The following is a 24,086-nucleotide window of genomic DNA, read 5'->3' as shown; positions in this document are numbered from 1 at the left end:
TTGACCGCCAACGTTCTAGCGCCCCCTAAAGGCCTCTGGTAGCCTCCGAGAGGCGCGATGTCGTGATTTGAATGTAAACATGTGTGAGTGAGCATGTGGGGGTGGGGGAGGGGAAGGGGGCGGGGCTGAGTCGGCGTTCCTTGCAGCGTTACGCCTGGTTTTGTACGTTAGGTGCGCACGGGCGTCGCGCGCAAGTTTGAGTAGCGATTCACCGATTTTCAACCTTATCTTCATGTGATTGGTCCTCCCTAACGCTCATCATAAGACGGCACCTTTAGGCTAATAATAATACAAAATCGTTGAAATTACCAAAGCTGCCAAACCATGATGTCACTGCTAGGTAGGGATGGAGCTCGTTACTTTTTATTGATAATGAGCACCTCATTGATCCTGCTTATTGAGCCGGGCTTTTATCGAGCCCACTATTGAGCGTTTTCTAATATTTTGTGAGACGACAAATTCAGAACATAACTGGTATCTTTTTTTTATTGGCCAGTTGTTGTGACTGTGAGTTTGTGGCTGACCATCATCTATGAAGATGACAATTGACAAAAGTAAAACATATCATTATTCCACATGTGCAATAAGTGCTAAATATCTTTATATTAGGAATAGTACTGTGATCATTTCTTGATCGCCTCTTGTCTTGATTGTTTAAACACGATGTCATGGGCCGCTATAATCGATAACAAGCTAGATAAGCCCAAAGCTTATTGATACAGGGTACTACATTTGTTATCGAGTTTGTAACAGGTTCGTGTTTCGAGCTCCATCCCTACTGGTCCACAGGCCTATTCCTCTGAGACACAAGAGCGAGCAGACAAGAAACGGTGCCGTCTTACGACGAGCATTAGCGAGGACCAGTCACGCGAAGATAATCTTGAAAGCGAACGCGAAGCGCTCTCTTTTAAGTCAAAACATAGGCGTTAGCTTAGCTCCTTAGCGCTGAGAGGAGGAGGAGAGAGAGAGAGGGGGGGCGGGGTCACAGTGCGGCGCTTCACAGCGTTTGTTTTCAGAGTCCCGTCACGTACATCTCCATGCCGTCGTTGAAGGTAAATATGGTGGTGGTGCTGGAGGTGGCGCTGTGCTGCCCCGCCTTCAGGTCTCCGATGCTCTCGTACAGGTTGTCCCCGGGGAGGAGCAGGCCCTTGGGGTGCTGCTGCTGAGGGTGCTGCTGCTGCTGCTGAGGGTGATGCTGCTGCGTGGGCGGCGGGGGAGGGGGCTGCTGCTGCTGCAAGGGCTGCTGGGATTTCTTCCGGCGGGGCCGCAGGGTGGCGCACGAGTTGGGCGGCCGCTCCCGCTTCCAGGGGCCCGCGTCCACGTTCTCGTACGCCGGGTCTCCTCCGCCCATGCCCATGCCCATGCTCAAGCCGCCGAACAACAACTCCTCGTGGGAGGTGACGCCAGTCCCGGTCCCGATGGACTCGTAGCAGTGGTCGTCGAGGGAGGGTCCTCCGCCTCCTTTGGCCTCCTGGGGGGCCCAGGTCTGCGGCTTGACCACCACGCTGAAGCCCCCGTCCCGGTCGCGGTCGCGGTCGGGGCGCCCCAAGGTCCGGAAGCCCAGGTTGGCCGGGGGGGAGCCCGGAACGGCGCGCTTCTTCTTCCCCGGTTTGCAGACTTTGGAGTACATCTCTGCCACCTGCGGACACACACACAGAGGGACGCGTCGTCATTAGTTGTGCCCAGCACAGCGCGCAAGTACTGCGTTCTGTGATATTCCCTAGATCAGTGTTTCTCAAGCTTTAAAATGTCAAGGTCTCCGCTAATTATGACAGTGTACAAACGGCCCCACAAAACTGTGAAAAACACAGTTTTTAGCCCAAGGAATGTTTTTATTTTTCATGATTCAGAATCATGAAAAAACCCTAGTTTGACCCTCATATTGCTACTTAAAGCAGATTATCTTTTTGCATTTTTTTTCCTGTATAGTTAATGGGACACCCACTTTAGCGGCTGATAACATTAATTTAGCTGTGTCTCAGAACCAAAATATAATCTATAGATATAGAGCTTTTCAAAAAATTTAAAGTAACCTTTACCACCTTTCCGAGAGCGACATCTCGTATGGCCCATGGACTAAAAAGAACATCGGACAAAAAAAAAGAAAAAATGCTTTACTGGCTCATTACAATTATTTACAGGTAGAAATAAATACGTGGAACACAGTCTTCCTTGCATGCTCCGTCATTTGTAGTTTTCAGGAACGGGAGGGAGAACGGAGATGCGAGGGAAAAACAAGGATAGAAACATGGTCAAATCATCAAACGTTCCTAATCATAACATAGAGTACAGTAGCATATAGACAGTCCAGGTCACATGTAAAGTCGTCTTTATACTGTCTCCTGCACGTGACCCATACAGTACCTGTATGTTCCTTTCATCTTTACTGCGGTGCTGCTATGACAACTGAATCTCCCTGGGGATCAATGAAGGATGTTCTGTCAGTCTGTCTGTCTATCCAATGTGAAGACAGCAACCACCAACATAGACTCACCGCGGCAGCAGTAGGCTGTATGTTTTCCATAGTGTGACATAGCTCCGGTCCAGAGCGTCAGCAAGGTCTCACTAATGCTCTGTCAGGCTGCTGGCTCAAACACAGGACCAGGATTTCTCTGCCCTACGAGGGCTCAACTTCAGTCAAAATAAACATTTAACAAAACTACTTCACTACTCACCTAAACAAAGGTCATTTTGCATTGAAAGTATATTCTTTGTGGTGGGAAACCTCTCAGCACCCCACCCACTCTGTAAAATACACTATTTTTGTCATGAAATAAAATGCATCCACTTCGAGCCACCGCAGACACAACCCGGGAAAATAAGTGGCGGTCGAGTTGGATGCGTTTTATTTCATGACAAAAAAATAAGTGGGCGGGGTGCTGAGAAACTACCTTTGGTTAGGTGAGTAGCAAAGTAGTTTTGTTTATTTTTGACTGAAGTTGAGCCCTCGTAGGGCAGAGAAATCCTGGTCCTGTGTTTGAGCCAGCCGCCTGTCAGAGCATTAGCTCTAGTCCAGAGCGTTGGTCTCAGCAGCAGTAGGCTGTATGTTCTCTTAGTCAGGGGATATCTTAAAAAGTCCTGGAATAAATTCCTTACCAAAAGATTCTTTCACCAATGTGTTTGTAAAGCTGTCTAGTAACACATCTCACAAAGACTGAAATTCAGTTTCCCTAGGAGGATCCTTGACAGCTGGTGAAAGTTGGGGTCCCATTAAATTAACTATACAGGATAAAACACACCAAAATAAATTTGCTTTAAGTAGCATGTGAGGGGTCAAACTAGGGTTTTTTCATGATTCTGAATCCATTGCAAGCATTTGTTTTGCACGAAAAGCATTCCTTGGGGTGAAGGCGGCTCCCACAAAACTGTGAAAAGTGATGACTCATCACTAAACCATAGTTTGGTGGGGCATTTTCTTAGCCCAATGAATGATTTTGAATGACTTGCAATGGATTCAGAATCATGAAAAACCCCTAGATCAGGGGTCTCAAACTGGCGGCCTGGGGGCCATTTGCGGCCCGCGAGACGATATGTTGTGGCCCCCACCTTAATATGAAAGTTTAATGTTAGTGTGGCTTTTATATGAACCTCAAAACAGTTATAATACAGTATAGTTAACAGTACAGTACATGTTCCATAAGTTAAACACAACTTGTTTACACCAGGGTCCTTGTTTATCTTTTTTATTTTTCATTGATGGGGAGATAGATTTGTTAGACTGGTATGAAACTACAGTATAATAATAAAACAAATTAGTGCACATGCACTAATTTGTTTTATTAGTGCATGTGCACGCTCACATGCACGCGCTGCGCACGCGTGCATGTGCATGTGCGCTGAGGCTGCGGCCCATCCTCAGCCAGACTCAAGGTAAATTGAGTTTGAGACCCCTGCCCTAGATTGACCCTTCACGTGCTACTTTTGGTGTGTTTTATCCTGTATAGTTAATTTAATTGGACCCCAACTTTCAGCAGCTGTCAAGGATTGTCCTAGGGAAACTGAATTTCAGTCTTTGTGAGATGTGTTACTAGACACCTTTACAAAGACATTGGTGAAGAAATGTTTTGGTAAGGAATTTATTCCAGGATTTGACACTATTTCTGAAGATATCCCCCGACTATCTATAGTGTGACATCTATAGACTCACCGCAGCAGCCGTAGGCTGTATGTTCTCCATGGTGTGAGGCAGCATTGGGACCAGGCCTTTGTTCTGGAGCAAGACGAGGTCGTCGTCTTCCGGAGGCTTCCAGATGTACTGCTCCCCATTTCCCATGAACACTGCCTCCTAGTGGACACACCAACCACACTCACAGATTATGAGGACGCTAACACCATACGACAGTGGTTCTCAACCTTTTCAGGCCGCGACCCCCAAAATAATCATATTTTAAAGGACAACTTTGTTTTTTTACAACAAGGGTTCATATTTTAGATAGTCTTAATAGAAAAGAAAACATGAGTGTTAAAATGTTTTCATTTCCTTCTTTCTATCGTTTTAGTGATTTTAACAATTTTGATTTGCATGCATGCCCCCAGGTCGGGCATGCACGCAAGTGGCTAAATATGTCTTTTTAGACATATTTAGACACTTGCACGCATGCCCCCACTCACTGAAATCAAAATACTAAAATCACTAAAACAATAGAAAGCATTAAATGAAAACATTTTAACACTCATCTTTTCTTTTCTCTAATTACAATCTAAAATATGAACCCTTGTTGTAAAAAAAGGTTGTCCTTTTTTTTTTTGATTCTATTGTGAAAATAGCCGATCTACATGTAGATCGGCTATTTTCACAATTACTGCCTCTAATATCTGACAATGTGGCCAATGTTTAATTTGTCACTTCAGAAACGTGCAGATACCCTCAGTTAAACTTGATGTTGGTTTGTTTACTGTTGAGGGAGAAAACAATGTTTCACATAAGCTAATCATCTGGGGACCTCCCAAAGTAATTTGGGGACCCCCAGGGGGGTCCCCGACCCACAGGTTGAGAACCACTGCCATAATACACACATCCATCCATCTCACCCCACCTTCACTTAATGGGGCCGGCAAGGTTAATACCAGAATACTGATACATTATTGATTTCACTCTCTACCGAATCTCTTTGCCCAAAAATAGCCGATTCACAGGGCATTAATTTATATTTAAGAAAATAAAAAATAAAAGTTCAAATACCGAAAGGATAGGTTTCTGCCCTACAGTGACTATATAAAACAGCCCTTTTGAAATGTGACATTCATCAGAATACAAAGTAATTTCAGAGAGAGAGATAAATAGGACACTTTCAGATGTGTGTTTTTGTCATTGTTCTTTTTTGATCGGAGGAACAATAGATTGGGGTCTGGAAGGAAGGGAATGAGGCTTATAGGAGGCGATGCTGTGTGAGAGACCACGTGTTCCTTCTGATGCTGTGTGAGAGACCACGTGTTCCTACTGGTCCAGCATGTTTCAGGGTATTGCCTCATCCAGTGGAGACGCACGCACACACACACACACACACACACACACACACACACACACACACACACACACACACACACACACACACACACACACACGTGTGGCATACACGCATGCATGCATACATACATACACAGGCATGTGCATGCATAGACATCAAAGGGGGCTTGAGCCCCTGCCTTTTTATCTGTCTGTAGAAAGTGCCCTCTCCAGACCATCATCATGAATGCAGTTTTTACTATGGTGAAAGAAACACAAATGCCCTCTTTCCATGCCATACTTGAAGGCAGCATTCAAGAGAACTGCCTTGTCCAAACTCTCCTGAACTTGAATGCAGCATCTTATGTTGAAAGAATTGTCCTCTCTGTGTAGAAATCCATGCTGTACGCCACATCTCCAGTATTGACTTGTTTACGGTGTGCTTAGTTCAGTGTGCTATCAAGCACAGAAAACAGCCGGCCTTCAAGCTCACAACACGCCGCGATTGTGAGCTTGGAGGTCTGCTATTTTCAATATTTCCACCAAAAGGCCCTTTTAGAAATGTCAGCCCCTGCCTCTCTAACATTCTCTGCACGTCCCTGCATACACGCACACATGCTCTCTGCTTGTGAACCGTGCATGTACAACAACAGCACTGCCCTGACCTTGCCGACCCCTGAATGGGTAGCAGACGGTGTTCCACAAAGGTTGGAGGAGCGCACTTGTGGCCGGAAAGGTCCCCGGTTCGATTCCCAGTGGTAGATAGTAACTAAGTACATTTACTAAGTACTGTAATTAAGTACAGTTTTGCTGGAGTATTTCCAATTATCAGTACTTTTACTTCTACTCCACTACATCTCAGAGACAGATATTGTATATTTACTCCACTAGTTAGATGAAAGCTTTAGTTATTATAGTTACTTTGTAGATTGTGACATACATTAACCACATCAACCCTATATACATTTCGGCCATTTGAAGATAGACGATCTACAAGCTCACGATGCATCACGATGTGACGCATTGAGGGCTTGTAGATTTTCAAAAGATTTTTATACATTCAAAAACTTGAACTGGCATAATGAGTACTTTTACCCCACAATTACTGTATTTTAGACTGTAATTAGAAATTGTAACGATTTCAGTGGGTGGGGGCATGCGTACAAGTGGCTAAATATGTACTTTTTTTAGACGCAATAAGCCAATTCCCAAGACAGAAAGAAAGAAGCAGTCCCAAGCACAGAGACAACTCAGCAAAAGTCTAGAGGGTTTGAGTGGTTATGTCATTGATTGGTTTCCAAAAAATAAGGAGCAAAATTGTGTCCCTTTACCATGCAGTTCTAGCTATTATGTTGTTTAATTAATAAGGGTTGGCCACCCTGTTATGTTGTTTAATAAGGGTTGGCCACTCTGTTATGTTGTTTAAATTCAACACGTCGTTTTGTTTTCCAGGAATAGACCAGAAAAAGAAGTGCTAACATGTCACAAAATAAGCAGAGCAAGCACTGTTCTTGTCGTAGATGAGTGCACACTCCAAAAAAAAGAGACCTGCACCGTCCGTACAGTCTGAGCACCAGATGCCCACAGAGACCCTGCAGGTCTGCTGCAGCCAGGGGTGTGGCACCACACTCTGGGCCCTGGGTACAAGGATCCACTGCGGGGCCCCCCATGAAGGTTCTTCATAGGGGGTTTGAAATCTTGAACATTTGTGCAAGTCTTTGAAAAGTTTTTTTGAAAAACCTATGTTTCTATGTCAGTGGTGCTCAAACTTTTTCATGTGAAGGACCCCCAAAATGACATGTATTTGGCCACGGACCCCCATCTCAAAATATTTAGTTTCAGGGACCCCCCAGAACTGAAATTTGAGTTACAAAAGTTCGCTTAAAAAATACATATATTCAAAGATTTGCACCTGTTTCTATGTCAGTGGTGCTCAAACCTTTTCATGTGAAGGACCCCAAAAATGATATGTATTTGGCCACGGACCCCCATCTCAAAATATTTCGTTCCAGCCGGGACCCCCCAGAATCCAAATTTGAGTTACAAACGTTTGCTTAAAAAATACATATATTCAAAGATTTGCACACATTTTCACGACTTTTCAAAAATTGCAGATCTACAAGCTCGCAGCGCGACACTCGGTGCCGCGCTGTGAGCTTGTATGTCTGCTATTTTTCAATAGCTAAAGTATAAAATATAATTAAGGCCCCTCCACCTTGGGCCCTGGTAAGTGGTAACTCAGTCCCACTTTCCCTCCCCCTTGTGACGCCCCTGCATGCATGCAGGTCTGCTGCATGCAGCATCAACAGGAAACCTGACACAAACACGCACTTCATTAGAAAACGCTCTCCTTCCCGCTAAAGCCTCGATCAGAGTCGGGTCCGCGGTGGAGTGCGGTGTAGTCTTTTTGAGCGTTAACGTTGTAGTTTTATGACTCAAAAAGACTACACCGCACTACACCGCGGACCCGACTCTGATAGCAGCTTAAGACTCACATCACACACAATGTGATTAGGCCTACAGTACTTCTGCATTTGTACTGTAAGTAAATTCTGGTGCCAATACTTTTGTACCTTTAGCCTACTGTAAGTACACTTTTCAACACAGGCCTTTTACTTTTAGGCCTAGTAGGTCGGACCATACCTCAATGACTCAGCGCTTTTTTTTAACAGCTTATTGTTTCTGGATGTGTATTTTCCATTACTTTGCTCCATAGACGTTTTAAAAAAGACTGTAGTACAACTATATATATACAGTATATATATATATATATATATATATATATATATATATATATATATATATATATATATATATATATATATATATATATATATATATACAATTCTTTTTATATATGTTTTGGGGGCTTTTATGCCTTTATTGACAGGGATTCGAATCAGCAAAATGCTGCCAGCCGCCCACATGAGCCCACGACTTTGCCCTAAACATATTTTAAGATTAAAGGAACTACTCATCCCACAAACCACTGCAAATGATATTCCTACAACTTCCCACCAAATAGTTTAGCTTTAATACAGCCTCTTGAATTTTACCTTTGTTACTTTTCAGGATTCAAACGCATATTTTCACAATTTACAGTATGCCTCTAATATTTGACAATTTGGCCAATGTTTGATTTGTCATTTTAGAGGTATTAAAAAGTCCTTAAATTGTCACTTTAGTTTATGTTTTACTTTATGTTGGTCTGTTTACTGTTGAGTGAGAAAAAAAGTTAATCATCTGGGAATCCCCCAAAAATTATGGGTACCAACCCACAGGTTGAGAACCATTGGTGAAGACCAAATTGGTTAGACCTACAACAACCAATCAGAGTAGCGCTGCGCAAAAGTGATACCCCCGCCCTACATTTGCATACTGTGCCCTGGTTGGTGTCAGTGTTATGTCTTTCTTGGCGGTTACTGCTGGAGCTCTGGTTGTTTCCTCACCACTTGTGAGCCGTGAAATGTTTGAATAACTGAGCGGAGCCAGACATATAATCTGCCATGGGCAAATTGTCTTTGCAATGGCATATTTGTCTGCCTCCGCGAGGCTAGACTGGCTCAGGATGTTGAACCTGTAAACAAATCACCAGCAGATCTAGCCAGGGGTGTCGCACCAAATTCTGGGTACTTTAACTATTGAAAAATAGCAGATATACAAGCTCACAGCGCGGCACCGAGTGCCGCGCTGCGAGCTTATAGATCTGCTATTTTTTTTTTATTGTGAAAATGTCTTTGAATATTTCAAATCCTTCTATGTTTCTATGTCAGTTCTCTGTGGTACATCTCAAAATATTTAGTTCCAGGGACCCCCCAGAAGCAAAATTTTAGTTACAAATGTTAAAAAATACATATATTCAAAGATTTGCACACATTTTCACGACTCAAAAATAGAGATCTACAAGCTCGCAGCGCGGCACCGAGTGCAGCTTGTATATCTGCTATTTTTCAATAGCTAAAGTATAAAATAATTAAGGGCCCTCCACCTTGGGCCCTAGTAACTCAGTCCCACTTTCCCCCCCTTGTGACGCCCCTGCCTGTAAACGAATCACCAGCAGCTCTAGCTGCAGACCTGTCAGTCTCTCTGCTAATGCCATCGACTGGTCCATCAGCAGTGGTGTAAAGTAACTGAGTGCATTCACTCAAGTACTGTACTTAAAGGACAACTTTAGTTTTTTACAACAAGGGTTCATATTTTAGATTGTAATTAAATAATATAAAAGAGTGTGTTAAATTGATTTCATTTACTTCTTTCTATTGTTTTAGAGATTCTTATTTCAGTGGTTGGGGGCATGCGTACAAGTGGCTAAATATGTCATTTTACACAGAATAAGCCCATTCCCAAGATACAACGCAACCTTTCATGGTTGGATGTGACTTATGGGGGCAAGAAGTGTTACTGTAAATAGCAATAAAGAAACTGCTGGCTTATTGTGTCTAAAAAGACATATTTAGCCACTTGTACGCATGCCCCCATGCGTACGCATGCCCCACATTTTAGCACGGTAAACGCGATAAAACAATAGAACGAAGCAAATGAAAACATTTTAACACTCACTTTTTCTTTTCTCTAATTATAATCTAAAATATGAACCCTTGTTGTAAAAAAACAAAGTTGTCCTTTAAAGTTTGAGGTGCTTTTTACTTTACTGGAGTGTTTCCACTTTTACTTCTACTCCACTGCATCTCAGAGGCAAATATTGTGCTTTTTAACTCTTTAGTTACGAGTTACTAGATTTTGATTATTACTACAAAACATACATTAGCCACTTCAGCCTTATATACAGTTCTGACATTTGAAAATAGCCGCATTGTGACCTTGTAGATCTGCTATTTTCAAAAGATTTTTATATTTATTATATTATACAAATATATATTATATTTGAAAACTTGAAATGGGACATTCTGCAAAAGTTTACTTTTTTTTTACTTTTTACTTTTGGTACTTTAAGTACATTTGTGATGCACACTTTTGTACTTTTACTTGAGTAAATTTAGAATTCAGAAAATGGGTGAGAACTAAGCACAGCTTGCCAGACCTTGGCAGAGTGGTAGAGTGAAGTGGGTGGGGCTTAGTGAAGGGTCAATTGTGTTTTGTCAAACTCCAGTGCCCGGGTCGAGGCACCGGCGCTGCTGGGAACGGAACATGCACAAGAGAACTCTATACTCTACACCATACATGGGCAACTGGCGGCCCGGGGGCCACATGCGGCCCTCACCTTCACTTCATGCGGCCCGCTGGTTAATACCGGAATACTGATATATTATTGATTTCACCTGTTACAATTACAAACATGACCTGCTTTAATTCCGTCAGTCTATATTAGTAGCTTAATGACTAGGATAGTAGTAAAAATGTATTTTTTTATGTCCAATTTAGGTATTTGTATTTAGGTTCATAGAGTCAACATGAATATATAACTAAATGTGTTTGAAATTAAATCAGAATGTTACATTTCAGGATTCCAATAAAAAAATAACAAAAAATTATTAAGGATTCCAATTCAAAAGCCAAAATAGCCGTGCGTTTTGAGCTTGTAGATCTGCTATTTTTGCTTCTTTTGTATGAGATACAGTACTAGAATGACAAAGTAGGAAGTAGCAATATGCAATGTGGCCCTCTCGATTGAAGGTGGAAATATAGTGGCCCTCGCCATCATCAAAGTTGCCCACCCCTGCTCTACACCTTCCATGCAGCTCCCACCATCTTCACCCAAATGTAACCTGAACCCTATCGTTCTGCTGTGAAAATCTGATATAACACTCTGGATTCTGTGTGTCGAGAAACTGCTGGAAACTGTTTTCTAAGTGAGGTCCAGGAACCTTTGAGCAGGTTCTAAATGGCCCCTTACAGGTCTGTAACTCTGACAGCATACAAATGGAACCAAATGGACCCTCAAATGAGAACTTTGAGAATCACTATGTAAAGTGTAGATATGTAGGAAGAGAGAGAGGAGACAGAAGAGAAAGAATGTCGTTTGTATTAGCTTGGAAGCCACATTGACATTGGTAGACAGGTTTCTGAACTATTCACAGCCCACCAACGAGACAGAGAGTGAGTAGACAGAAATGGTGCCAGATGAGCCTTAGGCCCCATTTACACAGGCAGCCAAATCCAGCCTGAATCAGATCTGTGACACATCCAGATTGGAATCTGATTGGTTTAAATGGTCACATGTTTTCACATGGAACAAATCAGATTCCAATCTGGACGTGACACGGATCTGATTCAGGCTGGATTTGGCTGCCAGTGTAAATGGCCTATTACTGAGGAGGACCAATTATCATGAAGATGAGGTTGAAAACGGTCGGTGAACAACAATGATGGCGGCGAGGGTCACCCGCTACTGTATGTACCAACCTTGGGGAAGGCGGGCAGGTTGAAGGCCTCCACGTTCCTCCGGGGCAGCTTGGTGCTGTGCGGGTGCATGACGGGCACGGGCGGCGGCGGCGCCGGGTGCGAGGGCGGCGGGGCGTGGTGGCGCGGGGGCGGCGCCGGCGGCTCGCCCATCATGTCCGTGCCGCTGTCCCTCTTCTGCGGAGCCTTGTCGGCCTTGCGCAGCTTGCGGACGCAGGCGTACTCGGCCGTGCTGGTGGTCTCACCCTGGGGGGGGCCGCTGGTGGGCGGTGGCGGCGGAGACACCTCCGGCTCGGGCAGGCTCCCTCCCTCCTCGGCTCCGTCCCCGTCCAGGTCGGGGGGCGCCGGCGTGTTGGCCGGCACGGCTGGAGGGGCCGGGGTGTCCGTCTGGCCGGCCCTGCCTACCATGGCATAGAGGGCATCGTCAGTAGTGCGTGCGGCGGAGGAGGAACAACGGCGGCCAACCTCCGAGTAAGTGTGCTCCGCCCCGTCCTCCCCTCCGGCCCCGGAGGGGGTGTGAGGGAGCTGCCTGCCTTTGAGATAACGAATGCTCAGAGTTAGAGGGGGGGCGAGGGGAGCTGCCTGCCTTTGAGAACCATGAAGCTCAGAGTAGGCTATATGCACAGCAGCCATTTTGGAGAGAAGTTGGGTCTCTTCTCACTTCCTTCACAGATGTTAGTGATACTAATGAAGGCACTGTTCCATTCTGGTCAAACAGAGGTCAGGGTGCTGATATTGTTGCATGTTGGCTCACTTTAAACACTCTGTTACACAAGTGGGTCTCAAAGTGTGGTCCAGGGACCCTCATCGTTCCTTGAGGAGCTCCGAATGACTAACTCTGAATGTACAAATGGACCTGCAAGGGTCCATTTGGTTCCATTTGTACACTTTCAGAGTTATGGGGGTCAAGCAGTGGTGTGTCCTAGACTTTTTTTGAGGGCATACTAAATTATAATCTATGATCCGCGGCTATTCGTGTGGCCAGGGCATACGCCTGTGCATAATGCCTATCAAATGCGCTACTTTGAAAGGTTGAAAGGTTCTTTTGTTAGTATCATTGGTGATACCTTTGAAGGAAGTGATAAGAGACCCAGCTTCTCTCCCATGTGGTTGCTGTGCATACAGCCTGTTAGAGGGGGTGTGAGGGGAGCTCAGAGTTAAAGACCGCACGGACGGTAGGCAGCAGGACGTCCATGCTGGCTGGACGCTGCTTGTTTTAGACGCCTCTGCAAGGCGTGCCATAATTACCAGAGAAACCCGTTAAAGGAGTAGTTCACCCCCAAAAATTTGACCGACTCTTTGTAGGCCCATTGATTCCAGATGGAGACCCGTCTGGAATCAGGGAGCGTGTCGCTATTTCTACAAGTCATCTCTTCGACAACCAAACCTAACCCTAACCCTAACCTCCGTGGGATGAGTAGCGATACCTGCCGACGCTCCGTTGTCGAAATGATCGAAAAAGCGAGATTTCCCCCTGGAATCAATGGGGGAACATTTATTATAATCAAATGATTGGGTTTGGAATGCCTTCTACCGTACGTCAAGTAGTTCTCACACTTTTGAGATTTTTCAAAAATGTTATAAATGCTATTTCTGAATTACACTAAAATCTGAAATTATGTGGATGCTTTCCTGGGTTTTAACGGGTTAATACCAACCAAAATGCCCTGTGCTGTAGATGCTCTTATTTTACTTTTATTGCCATACAGCTCTTTAAAAAAGAGTCTGTTATTAGAGGCTGCTATTAATATCCACCCAGGCCTAAAACAGCGTACGCTATTCTTATTTGTGCACAAATCTATCCTTAGATCACGGAGAACAAAGACAAGAATATTAGAAAAAGTGCTCTTGAAATATTGGCTGGGGGCACTTCAATGTCACTTTGATTACACCTGCACATCCGGATACACTAGTACAGATCCTTAAAGTACCTTATTATAGCCAAATAGATTGATCCTCCGTCCTTATAGCCTTAGCAAGCATTTCCAGTTCAAATATGCTGCCGAGCCAATCAAACAAAGCTGTATATTAGAATGAACTGGAACTGTAAACAGATATGGCATCTTCTGAAAACTGGGACTACAGTTATGCACAGAGCCTATTACCTTTCTAAGGTTAGCAGTGCATTCATTTCAGTCCACCAGCAGGAGCTTCATAGACTTTGTACTGCACCTTGTACTGATTCAAAAGCTGTACTGGAAAGGACTTGTGTTTATACTCTGCAGCAGTTATGTGGAATGGGTTTGGGTAACCTGCAAGCCTTAAGTCTGTTAGTTCTGTTGCTGCCTTCAAGTCCTGCATAAAGAGCTGGCTGAATATCATCTGGACCTAACCATCAGTTATTTGGACTGCAGCTTCACACGAAGTCCAACTGAACAGTGACTTTCTTTTTCCTAAATGAAGAAAGTAGAGAGAGGAGTCGAAACTAAAGTATTTTATACTCAGAACTCAGTTCTTAGACTGAACGGCGGACCCTGTGGCCACTCGGTAAACTGCCCATATAGCGCAACGAATCTGCCTAGCAACACCGTAGCTCGCTCCATTGGTCGCTCAAGCACTTTGTACAGCCCAGTGGTTGGAACCTGTGGATTTAATAACTCTCCTTCCGACGCGTCAGGGAGGAAGGGACGTTTTGCCATTTCTTAGGAAAGCTTGTGTTTATGGATAACTCAAGAGATGGATTACTGAGGTGTCTGTACCGTACCTCCTGAACGTTGGCTCATGAGACTAGTGCCTCCTATACTCCTCAGAGTGAGACTAGTAGCTCCTAACCTCCTCAGAGTGAGACTAGTGCCTTCTAAACTTGTCAGAGTGAGACTAGTGCCTCCTAACCTCCTCAGAGAGAGACTAGTGCCTCCTAACCTCCTCAGAGAGAGACTAGTGCCTCCCAACCTTGTCAGAGTGAGACTAGTGCCTCCCAACCTTGTCAGAGTGAGACTAGTGCCTCCCAACCTTGTCAGAGTGAGACTAGTGCCTCCCAACCTTGTCAGAGTGAGATTAGTGCCTGCTAACCTTGTCAGAGTGAGACTAGTTCCTCAACCTCGTCCTCAGTCTTTGTTGTGTGTTATCCTTTTGACACGTGTACAAATATATGGTCATGCATGTATATTTCGTGTTCTGTCAATAAAAAATCATCATCATCATCATCATCATCATCATCATCATCATCATCATCTTCCTTTGTACTCACTATGCATAGCCTGAATGGGGGATGATTTGCACCAAATCATTTTGAAAAAAGCAACAGCCAATCGTGTCACTCAGTGACGCGTCACTCAGTGACGCTGCCAGATCTATGGCTATTGCTTTCAGCCAAAAGTAAAAGCTCATTGTTCCATTGACAGTAAATTGGGGCCTCGATTTGTGGACTGGCCGTTTATTAGAAGACATTAATCCAAATGTGCTTTTCTTGTCCTTACTGTGTGTGTGCACAAACTGAGACAGTATTATCCAACAAGCTCCAAGATCTGTCAATGATCTTTCTTTCTTTCTTTCTTTCTTTCTTTCTTTCTTTCTTTGGATCTGTATTTGGTCTGCTCTTTTTTCCCCCTGTACACCAAACCTCTTCACTGGATAGAGCCTACAACCTCACAACGTGTTGCGGCGCGTTATAGATCTGCTATTTTCAGCGAATGGCCCCGCCGGAATAGGGATACTAGGGTTCAAGCTCCTAATCCTAAGGATTTGGCAGCCCCCCCTGTAGTAACTCTGAGGACGCTCTAGGGGTCCCGGACCCCCTGTTGAATACCCCCTGATCTATACCCTGTATTTATGTACAGTAACATGGTGTTATGCACTATTATTGTATCACAAAGTCCTGACGTCACCGGACGTTCCCATTTTAAGTTTTTGCGTTGAAATCCCCATAGGGGAATCTCAGATGGCCAAGACATGGCGCAACCTTGCCCTTTGGGGCGAGGTCGCTTGTCGCCCTAGCTGACGTGTCTTACTAGTTTTAACAGTTCTTATATGATGTGATCTAAGAATCCCCTATGGGGATTTCAACACAAAAAAATAACAATAGGAACCGGGGGGATTGCGCCCTCTAGCAGCAGTGACGTCTTCGGTAGTCCATAAATGTTGTTGCTGAAGGGTGGAAACCTTGTAAAAATCATTTAAAATAGTGAAAATAGCCAAACTCCGGGGAAAGGAGGCATACTGGTTCGGGGCTTGTATATCATTCCAAATATTATCACATTATCTCACAGCACCGTCACGGCACCCCAGGGTGCCTGGATGTTTGAAAACCCCTGCCCTAATCAACGTGTGCCACAGGGACGTCATTTGGGGCAACAGGGAATGGCAATAGCCACATTTGACCTCAAATTCAGCTATTTTCTTTCTTCTTTTTGTTTTTGCAGATTAATGATTTAATTCCAATCGATGCCCATCTATCTACATGTTGCCAGCTCAGTGGCCTTGTGGTTAGAGTGTCCGCCCTGAGACTGGGAGGTCGGGGGTTCAATTCCCCGGCCGGGTCATACCAAAGACTATAAAAATGGGACCCAATGCCTCCCTGCTTGGCACTCAGCATCAAGGGTTGGATTGGGGGGGTTGATCACCACCACCAATGGGGATCCTGTCTGTCTGTCTGTCTGTCTGTCTGTCTGTCTGTCTGTCTGTCTGTCTGTCTGTCTGTCTGTCTGTCTGTCTGTCTGACTGACCAGCTCAGTGGCCTTGTGGTTAGAGTGTCCGCCCTGAGACTGGGAGGTCGGGGGTTCAATTCCCCGGCCGGGTCATACCAAAGACTATAAAAATGGGACCCAATGCCTCCCTGCTTGGCACTCAGCATCAAGGGTTGGATTGGGGGGGTTGATCACCACCAATGGGGGTCCAGGGACTACAGATGAAAATTAGCCCACGGCGGGCTAACTCTGGCTCATTTACATTGAAGTGAAAACTGACATGTCCATTAATGAGCACGGTCCCTGTCAAATAAACAGATCTTAACTCTTAACTCGTGTTATAATCTATATGAGCGTTTTATTGTTTAATGCAACCATTAATGTATCAACCACTTTCAGGCGAACATTAAAAAAAAAAAAGAATTGCCCCCAAAACAAACTAGTGAGAATAGTGGATCTACAGTCCCCCTCCCTGCAGTCAAACTTCTTGGGGTGAGAATGCGTTGACAAGTCATGTGAGCTTGAAGATCTGCTATTTTCGTGGCTTTTGCGCCACGAAAATACAAAACAGACAAAGTGGGGCGTTCGTTGTGAAGATGCAAGGTTTCCGCCCGACAGCAATGATGATGATGATGATGATGATGATGATGATGATGATGATGATGATGTGTAGAACGTTTAAGAGATTCACTCACTTTTGCCATTGCAGTTCATCTTGTTCATCTCAGTGTCCGATTTACTGATGGAGCGAAGTTTAGAGGATTGCCTGAGGATCCCCTGGAAGCACACATAAATACATACACACATACACATACACATATACACACATGCAGTTTAGACCGTCTGCGGGTTCCCTGAAGATACACACATACGCATACACACATGTACAGTTTGGAGTTGCTTGAGGATGCCCTGGAAATGCACACCTACAGTAAATATAAACACATATATACGGTTTAGATAAAACACACATGGACACATACACACACAGGTTAGACTGCCAGGGGATTGCCTGAAAACACACACATACTGTACAGTACATACACACATACATACACAGTTTAGACCGCTGTTTCCCTTGTCTCGCGTAGCCAGACAACTATTCCACAATTTCTGAATGCTATATAGAGTCTGAAAGCACACTTCCTGAATGTTATGCAGCAGGGGTGTCCAAATGTGGCCCGAGGACACATTTTATACGGCCCGCAGCTTCATTCGTAAATTATAAACGGCCCGCCAGAACCATCAAACAAGAATATTTCCCCAGAGTATTATTTGTCAGAATTCCTTGTTCCCTGTTGTCTCATTCTGAAGGGGTCAAAGAAAGGACATTTTATTGTATTTTTTACCTTGCATGACTGGTTACATTTGGTAATGTGATATAAGGCTGGGGGGAAAAAAGTTATTTGTGTTTTGTTAAGAGCAGACACCTGACAAAGGACCATTGATATTAGATATTGATGATGATAGTTGAATAACATTGTTTAAATGCATACTGTATGTGTGACTTTGTTATGGTCCGAAGGTACATTATGCCAGGAGATGTAGTCGGCCCTTGGGTGATTTAATATTTTCTAATGTGGCCTCCTTTGAAAAGTTTGGACACCACCGCTATAGAGTCTGATACTACACTTCCTGAATGCTATTCATCTGTTTGTCTTTTACGTTCATGAAATGACAATGATTTTGATTTGTATTAGGATAAATCCTTTTCAGAGCTTCCATTGTTCCAGACTGTATAACTGTAAAGCATTTGAAAATTGTGGGAGGCAACGGTCTGGCCACGCAAGCCGTGTGATTCCCTGATGACAAAAAGACACATGTAGGCCTACACAGTTCAACATGACGTATTACATACACAAACATGTACGCAGTAAGTTCAACACATCAATCAAAACGTATGCCAAAACGAATGTTTTACAAGCTAACAATGCATAGTGTTCTACAAGCTATCAAGACTGAGACTAAAACTATAAGTTTCCTTACCATGTCCATGAGGCGGTGTTTGCTACCTTCACCAGAGACATTGTGAGTCTTCCCCTTCCTATGGACACAACAGCAATTAATAATACATCATCACAAGCCATTTCTACGTTAAAACAAAGATATATATTTACAGATTGGAGGAGGCCTGATCTATTTTCTGCTGAGGAAAAAAGTGAAGGTTTGTGAGGTGAGCACAAGGGTTGTCGCCATGCTGGCTTGTGGTGGAGCTTTTTGTCAAAATTCCATTTTTGCCACGGACATACAGTACAGTACAAAATGAGTGGACAGTAATGTTTACCAGAACCACAAAAAGAACTAGCCCTGAATGACCATAACAGGTCTGTTACTGAATGAGAGTGGAACCAAATGGACCATTACGGGTCAATGTGTAGTTGTGTACACTCTCAGAGTTAAGGGGGTCTGTAGCAACTCATAATGTAATAACGGCTCATAATGTAATAACGGCTCATAATGTAATAATAAAAATGTAATAAAAACTCATAATGTAATAATCAGCTCATAATGTAATAAAAAAACGAGCACATAACGTAATAATGGATTTTTCAATAATGTAATAATGTAATAATGTGTTACATTAAGAACCTCCACATAGGAGGCTCATAATGTAATAAAACTTCATAATGTAATAATGTATTTTTTATTACATTATGAGCTGATTATTACATTATGAGCTTTTATTACATTTTAATTATTACATTATGCGCTTGTTTTTATTACATTATGAGCTGATTATTACATTATGAGTTTTTATTACATGTTTTTATTACATTATGAGCCCTCATTACATTATGAGTTGCTACACACCTTGCCAATTTTGTTGATGAAGAATGGAGCAAATATCTGCTAAACATGCAGCAAATTAATACATATGGGGATCGTTTAGCTGTACAAAGAGCATCCACAATGTTCAACATACAGTTCGTGATTGTATCGACACTGGGTGTTGATGCAACATCGATAATATCCCCATGTGGTCAGTATGACAGTCTGACATTGCTAGTTCCGGGCCACTTTGCCGAAGGTCATGGGGATCATTATGTAAGCCTTGATGGACCAGTCACACACTTGATTCAAAGAGTCCACGAAGCAGAAGCCCTCACTCTGGCCCTGACCCGGTACCTCATTCTGGCCCTAAGTCTGGACAGATCGAAGTGGTGCACTCTTTGAATCAAGTGTGTGACTGGTCCATCATAGGCACTTGCCCGTCGGGCAAGTACAGGTCATGTTCTACTTGCCCAAAGGTCATGTACACTTGCGCAACACTCGTCCATTATAAAATGATAGGTAAGATTTTAATTACCACTCAATTTAACTCGATAACAATTTTTAATCATACCTCAATACCTCCAAATACAAATACCTAGGTAGTTATGATTGCTATGGTTTCACACTTTGTCATTTTATATATTTTTTTATGGCCACGTTCAGGTGTTTACACAGATATCTTGTGTCGTGTTTATAGACGGTCGTGTCCCCTCTCAAATGAGCACTTGCCCGGTCGGGCAACCTGAAAGCAAACTTCACCTGCCCCAAAGTTTTATTTACCGGGGGCAGGTGGGCAAGCCTTACTGTCAATGCCTGTTCGGCAAAGTGGCCCAGATCTAGCAATGGCAGACTGTCGGACTCGTCATACTGACCACATGGGGATATTATCGATGTTGCATCAACACCCAATGTCGATACAATCACAAACTGTATGTTGAACATTGTGGATGCTCTTTGTACAGTTAAATGATCCCCATATGTATTCATTTGCTGCATGTTTAGCAGATAGTTGCTCCATTCTTCATCAACAAAGTTGGCAGGGTGTGTAGCAACTCATAATGTAATAGGGGCTTATAATGTAATAAAAACATGTAATAAAAACTCATAATGTAATAATCAGCTCATAATGTAATAAAAAACAAGCGCATAATGTAATAATTAAAATGTAATAAAAGCTCATAATGTAATAATCAGCTCATAATGTAATAAAAATACGTTATTACATTATGAAGTTTTATTACATTATGAGCCTCCTATGTGGAGGTTCATAATGTAACACATTATTACATTATTACATTATTGAAAAATCCATTATTACGTTATGCGCTCGTTTTTTTATTACATTATGAGCTGATTATTACATTATGAGTTTTTATTACATTTTTCTTATTACATTATGAGCCCTTATTACATTATGAGCCGTTATTACATTATGAGTTGCTACAGGGTCCTTGCAAAAATGAAACATTTGAGACCATAGTGGCATAGTGTCATAGTGAAATCAGTGTCATACATAGGCTATTCTGAACAAAACCCGGAGACTTGACATTCAGTAATAGAGGGTATGCACGTCGACTGGGACCCGCCCCCCTAATCTAGACTGAGTGGCAAAACATTGAGCAGCATGGAGCATTGGAGTTTGGAAGTGCTAGTTGCAAACCACTCATCCGCCCTGCATACCACCTGTTTCTAAATTGCACATAATGCAGGAGGCAGCAGGATGTTGTGTTGTTGAAAATGAGTGCTTCCAAACTCTGACACTAAACCTGCGCAGAATGTCTTGACAGAAAGTAGCTCATAACATGCCTATGGTGGATTTTTATGAAACAAAAACTTTGCAGATAGAAAGAGGATAATTCAAGCTTTCAGTACAGCTGCAATGTTGGTGAGTTTAACTTTGTTTAATACAATCAGATAGGACTTTTCTGTTTGGCGGAAATTTGTTTTTTGCCACTCAGTAGGCGTTCCCACATAACTTCCAGCAACAGTGATGTCACGCGCATACCCTCTATTGTGTCTTATGGACAAAATAAGACCACTATAATGGTGTGTAAATCTAAATTTGCCAGGGACACATGTGTCTGTGTATGGACATAACAAATGTCGACCCCTGGGTGAGCATCAAGCAGCGTTAATAATGTGATATAACAGTGTCCTGAGACGGGGGGGGAACTGGAATGTTGAGCATGCAAAGGAATCACACCTTCCTCCAGCAACGTCTCCTCATTCATGTCCAAGACATTCCGTGACATCTTAACATATCAATGTGAATCGTTAATTAATCACATGCTCATTCCCAGACAGTTCTGTTCTTTATTAAACAACGCATTAAAGTGTGACAGGGAGGGAGGGACACTGCATTCCGTGATCCTTGCATCGGAGCTTTAAAATAGTTGGGTGTATATATATCCCTAATCTCACCCAGGCGGCAAGGGAGAGCTCTTGAAATCGAATCTCATATGGAAGAATGCTGTTCCCATTAGGCACTCAGCAGATGTCGCTATTTCACCTCCTACAGGCTGCAGAAGCAAATACACCCCATTCAAGTGAAAGAGGTTTTGGCCAGACTTTACACTTGATTATACAACCTTAGATTATTTTTGTTGGTTCCCCAGTTCAAATAGGATTATTTTTTGGGGATCCCCAGTTCAAATAGGATTATTTTGTCTGGGTCGCAGCCTGAAAAGGTAGAGAATCCCCTGGTCTAATGCAGTGGTTCTCCACCTTTTCAGGCCACAAACCCCAGAATAATCATATTTGAACTGGGGACCCCCCCCCCCCCCACCACCACCACCCTAGAGCACTTGGAGTTGTAATTGTTGAGGCATTACATTTTGTACAACACGGTTCTATTGTTGCGAGGCGCTGTGAGCATGTAGGTCTGCTATTTTCACAATTTCTGCCTCTAATATTTGACATTTTGGCCAATGTTTAATGTCATTTTAGAGGTATTGAAAAGTTATTTATAAATGTCTGCAAATACCCTCTTTGTGTTGGTTTGTTTACTGTTGAGTGAAGAACAATGTTGCACATTAAAGGTAGGTTAGTGATTTCACTTAAGTGAATCATGATCAAGTGGGGGCAGGCCTTGGTGCGTGTAAGTCCCGCCCCCACTTGATTGGAGGAAGGCCCTACTCTATCCTGACAAAATTATTTGGGGCACCCCCCCTGGTGGGGAACCCCCTGGCCTAGCGTTCTCACCTCTGGCAGCCGACGCAGAGCACCACGATCAGTATGGTGACCACGAAGGCGGAGGCGGCGGCGATGCAGCCCAGCAGCAGGACCTTGCCGACGGGAGGAGCCGTGAAGTTCAGCCCGTCCTGCATCGAGGCCATGTGGGGGCGCTAGCGCGCTGCTGCTGTCATACACGCGCTGCTCACGCTCACACACATGTATACCGCGGAGAAGCAGCACACAACGTGCTGTCACACGCACACACTCACACTCACACGCACTCACACGCACTCACACACACATGTACGCAGAGAGGTGGCAGCAGCACGCTCCCGCTGGGATCTGTGGTGGGAGAAAGGGACAACAGGTGGTGTGTAATTACAAAGTGATCTGACATTTGCACGCAGAGTTAACCACAAGAAGGCCCTGCGTCCCTGTATTCCAGGCAGGGGGGGGGCGGGGGGAGGCATTCGCCGAAAGTAGCAGATCTACACGCTCACTGCGAGTGTGTAAATCGGCAATTTTGGGAGCAAAAAGTGCAGTTGTAGGGCGCGCGAGTAGCGCAGCGGTAAAGTAGCCGAGCGTTCGAATCCACCGCGGCGTTTAAGGCAAGTTACGTCATGCGGTGCAGGTCTGTATACAGTATATCCTCTGCAGCGAAACAAACCGAAATATATTGCAGCTCTTAACTCGCTATTAACCCATTCAGGCCGGGAACACATTTTGTGTTTGGGAGGGGCTTACAGTACATGTACAGTATGTAGCAACATATTTGTTTTTGTAGGCTAATTTCTGATTTGGGCCTAACTATAGGTTAGGCCTAGGTTTCTCCCGGTTAGTAAGGCCCCTGGCCCCTTGGGTTTCTGACAATGTGGCCCCCTGAACAATTCAGTTGAATACCCCTGCTGTAGACAGTTGCTCCACAAGTAAAGACAAGGCGAACTATGCCTGGTAACCATGGAGAATATTGGGTGGAGACTCCAGGAATGTGTTAGATGGCTTGTTTTGATGGAGGAGAGGCCGACATGCGTCCCTGCAAGCACCGAGCATACAGGAGGTTACACAGGGAAGACTGTTATTACACGGCTTGGTTGAATGCTTGATTCTGATTGGTCAATGACTGAATACCGTGGTCTGTTATCTTTGAATAATGACCGCTGAGCTCAGTAACAGACCGGCTGTCTAATCAAAGGCTCAGAGCACCTGGCCCATATCAATCTGCACTGCTTGATATTCTGCCGTATCCAACATGGCAGCCATGCAAACAAACTCATTTACAGCTAAACATTGCTCTCAAGAATGCTTTTGAAATTTTGTAGTGAGAAATAGACTGAAGCAATAAGCCACAAGAGGCGAGTGGTTACCTGGTATTTTACACCGGCTGAGAGGCGTAGGGAGTGTCTCCAACCCTCTCATCCGGTGTAAAATACAGGTAACCACAAGCCTCGCGTGGCTTATTGCTTTTCTAAAACGATTAGAATATGGCAACATGAAAAATCATAGACATGTACCAATTAAAACTGTTCTATGTCACTAATAATACACTATAAGGTCTGCTCTGCAAGAAAGTAGTCCCCAGCTACAAGAAAATAGTTCCCGGCAAAGGCTGCAGAAACAACACAGGTGCAGATAATTGGTGCACTGTGGAACACTGTGGAAAGAAATAACGCACCTGGGTTTGATATAAACTGATTCAAGGTGTGTATAGT

The 24,086-nt window shown here is 43.8% G+C and overlaps 2 protein-coding genes across 2 annotated transcripts in view; one reads left to right on the top strand and one right to left on the bottom strand.

The window, feature by feature from the left end:
• The window catches only part of uckl1a (uridine-cytidine kinase 1-like 1a), an 86,845-nt gene that overhangs the window by 39,899 nt on the left and 22,860 nt on the right, over window positions 1–24,086 (top strand). The gene's annotated exons all lie outside the window — the stretch shown is intronic.
• LOC308290624 (uncharacterized protein) lies at window positions 1,013–22,538 on the bottom strand (the record flags this gene model as incomplete). Its single annotated transcript, XM_080732534.1, has 6 exons — window positions 1,013–1,639; window positions 4,148–4,285; window positions 11,810–12,339; window positions 17,127–17,208; window positions 18,418–18,475; window positions 22,405–22,538. The coding sequence occupies 6 exons, from the start codon at window positions 22,536–22,538 to the stop codon at window positions 1,013–1,015; spliced, it is 1,569 nt and encodes a 522-aa protein (XP_080588660.1).

The sequence above is a fragment of the Nannobrachium achirus genome, assembly GCF_963921795.1.
Source record: "Nannobrachium achirus genome assembly, chromosome: 9".
In the NCBI taxonomy this organism is placed as follows: domain Eukaryota; kingdom Metazoa; phylum Chordata; class Actinopteri; order Myctophiformes; family Myctophidae; genus Nannobrachium; species Nannobrachium achirus.
This window is presented reverse-complemented; position numbering and strand designations above follow the sequence as displayed.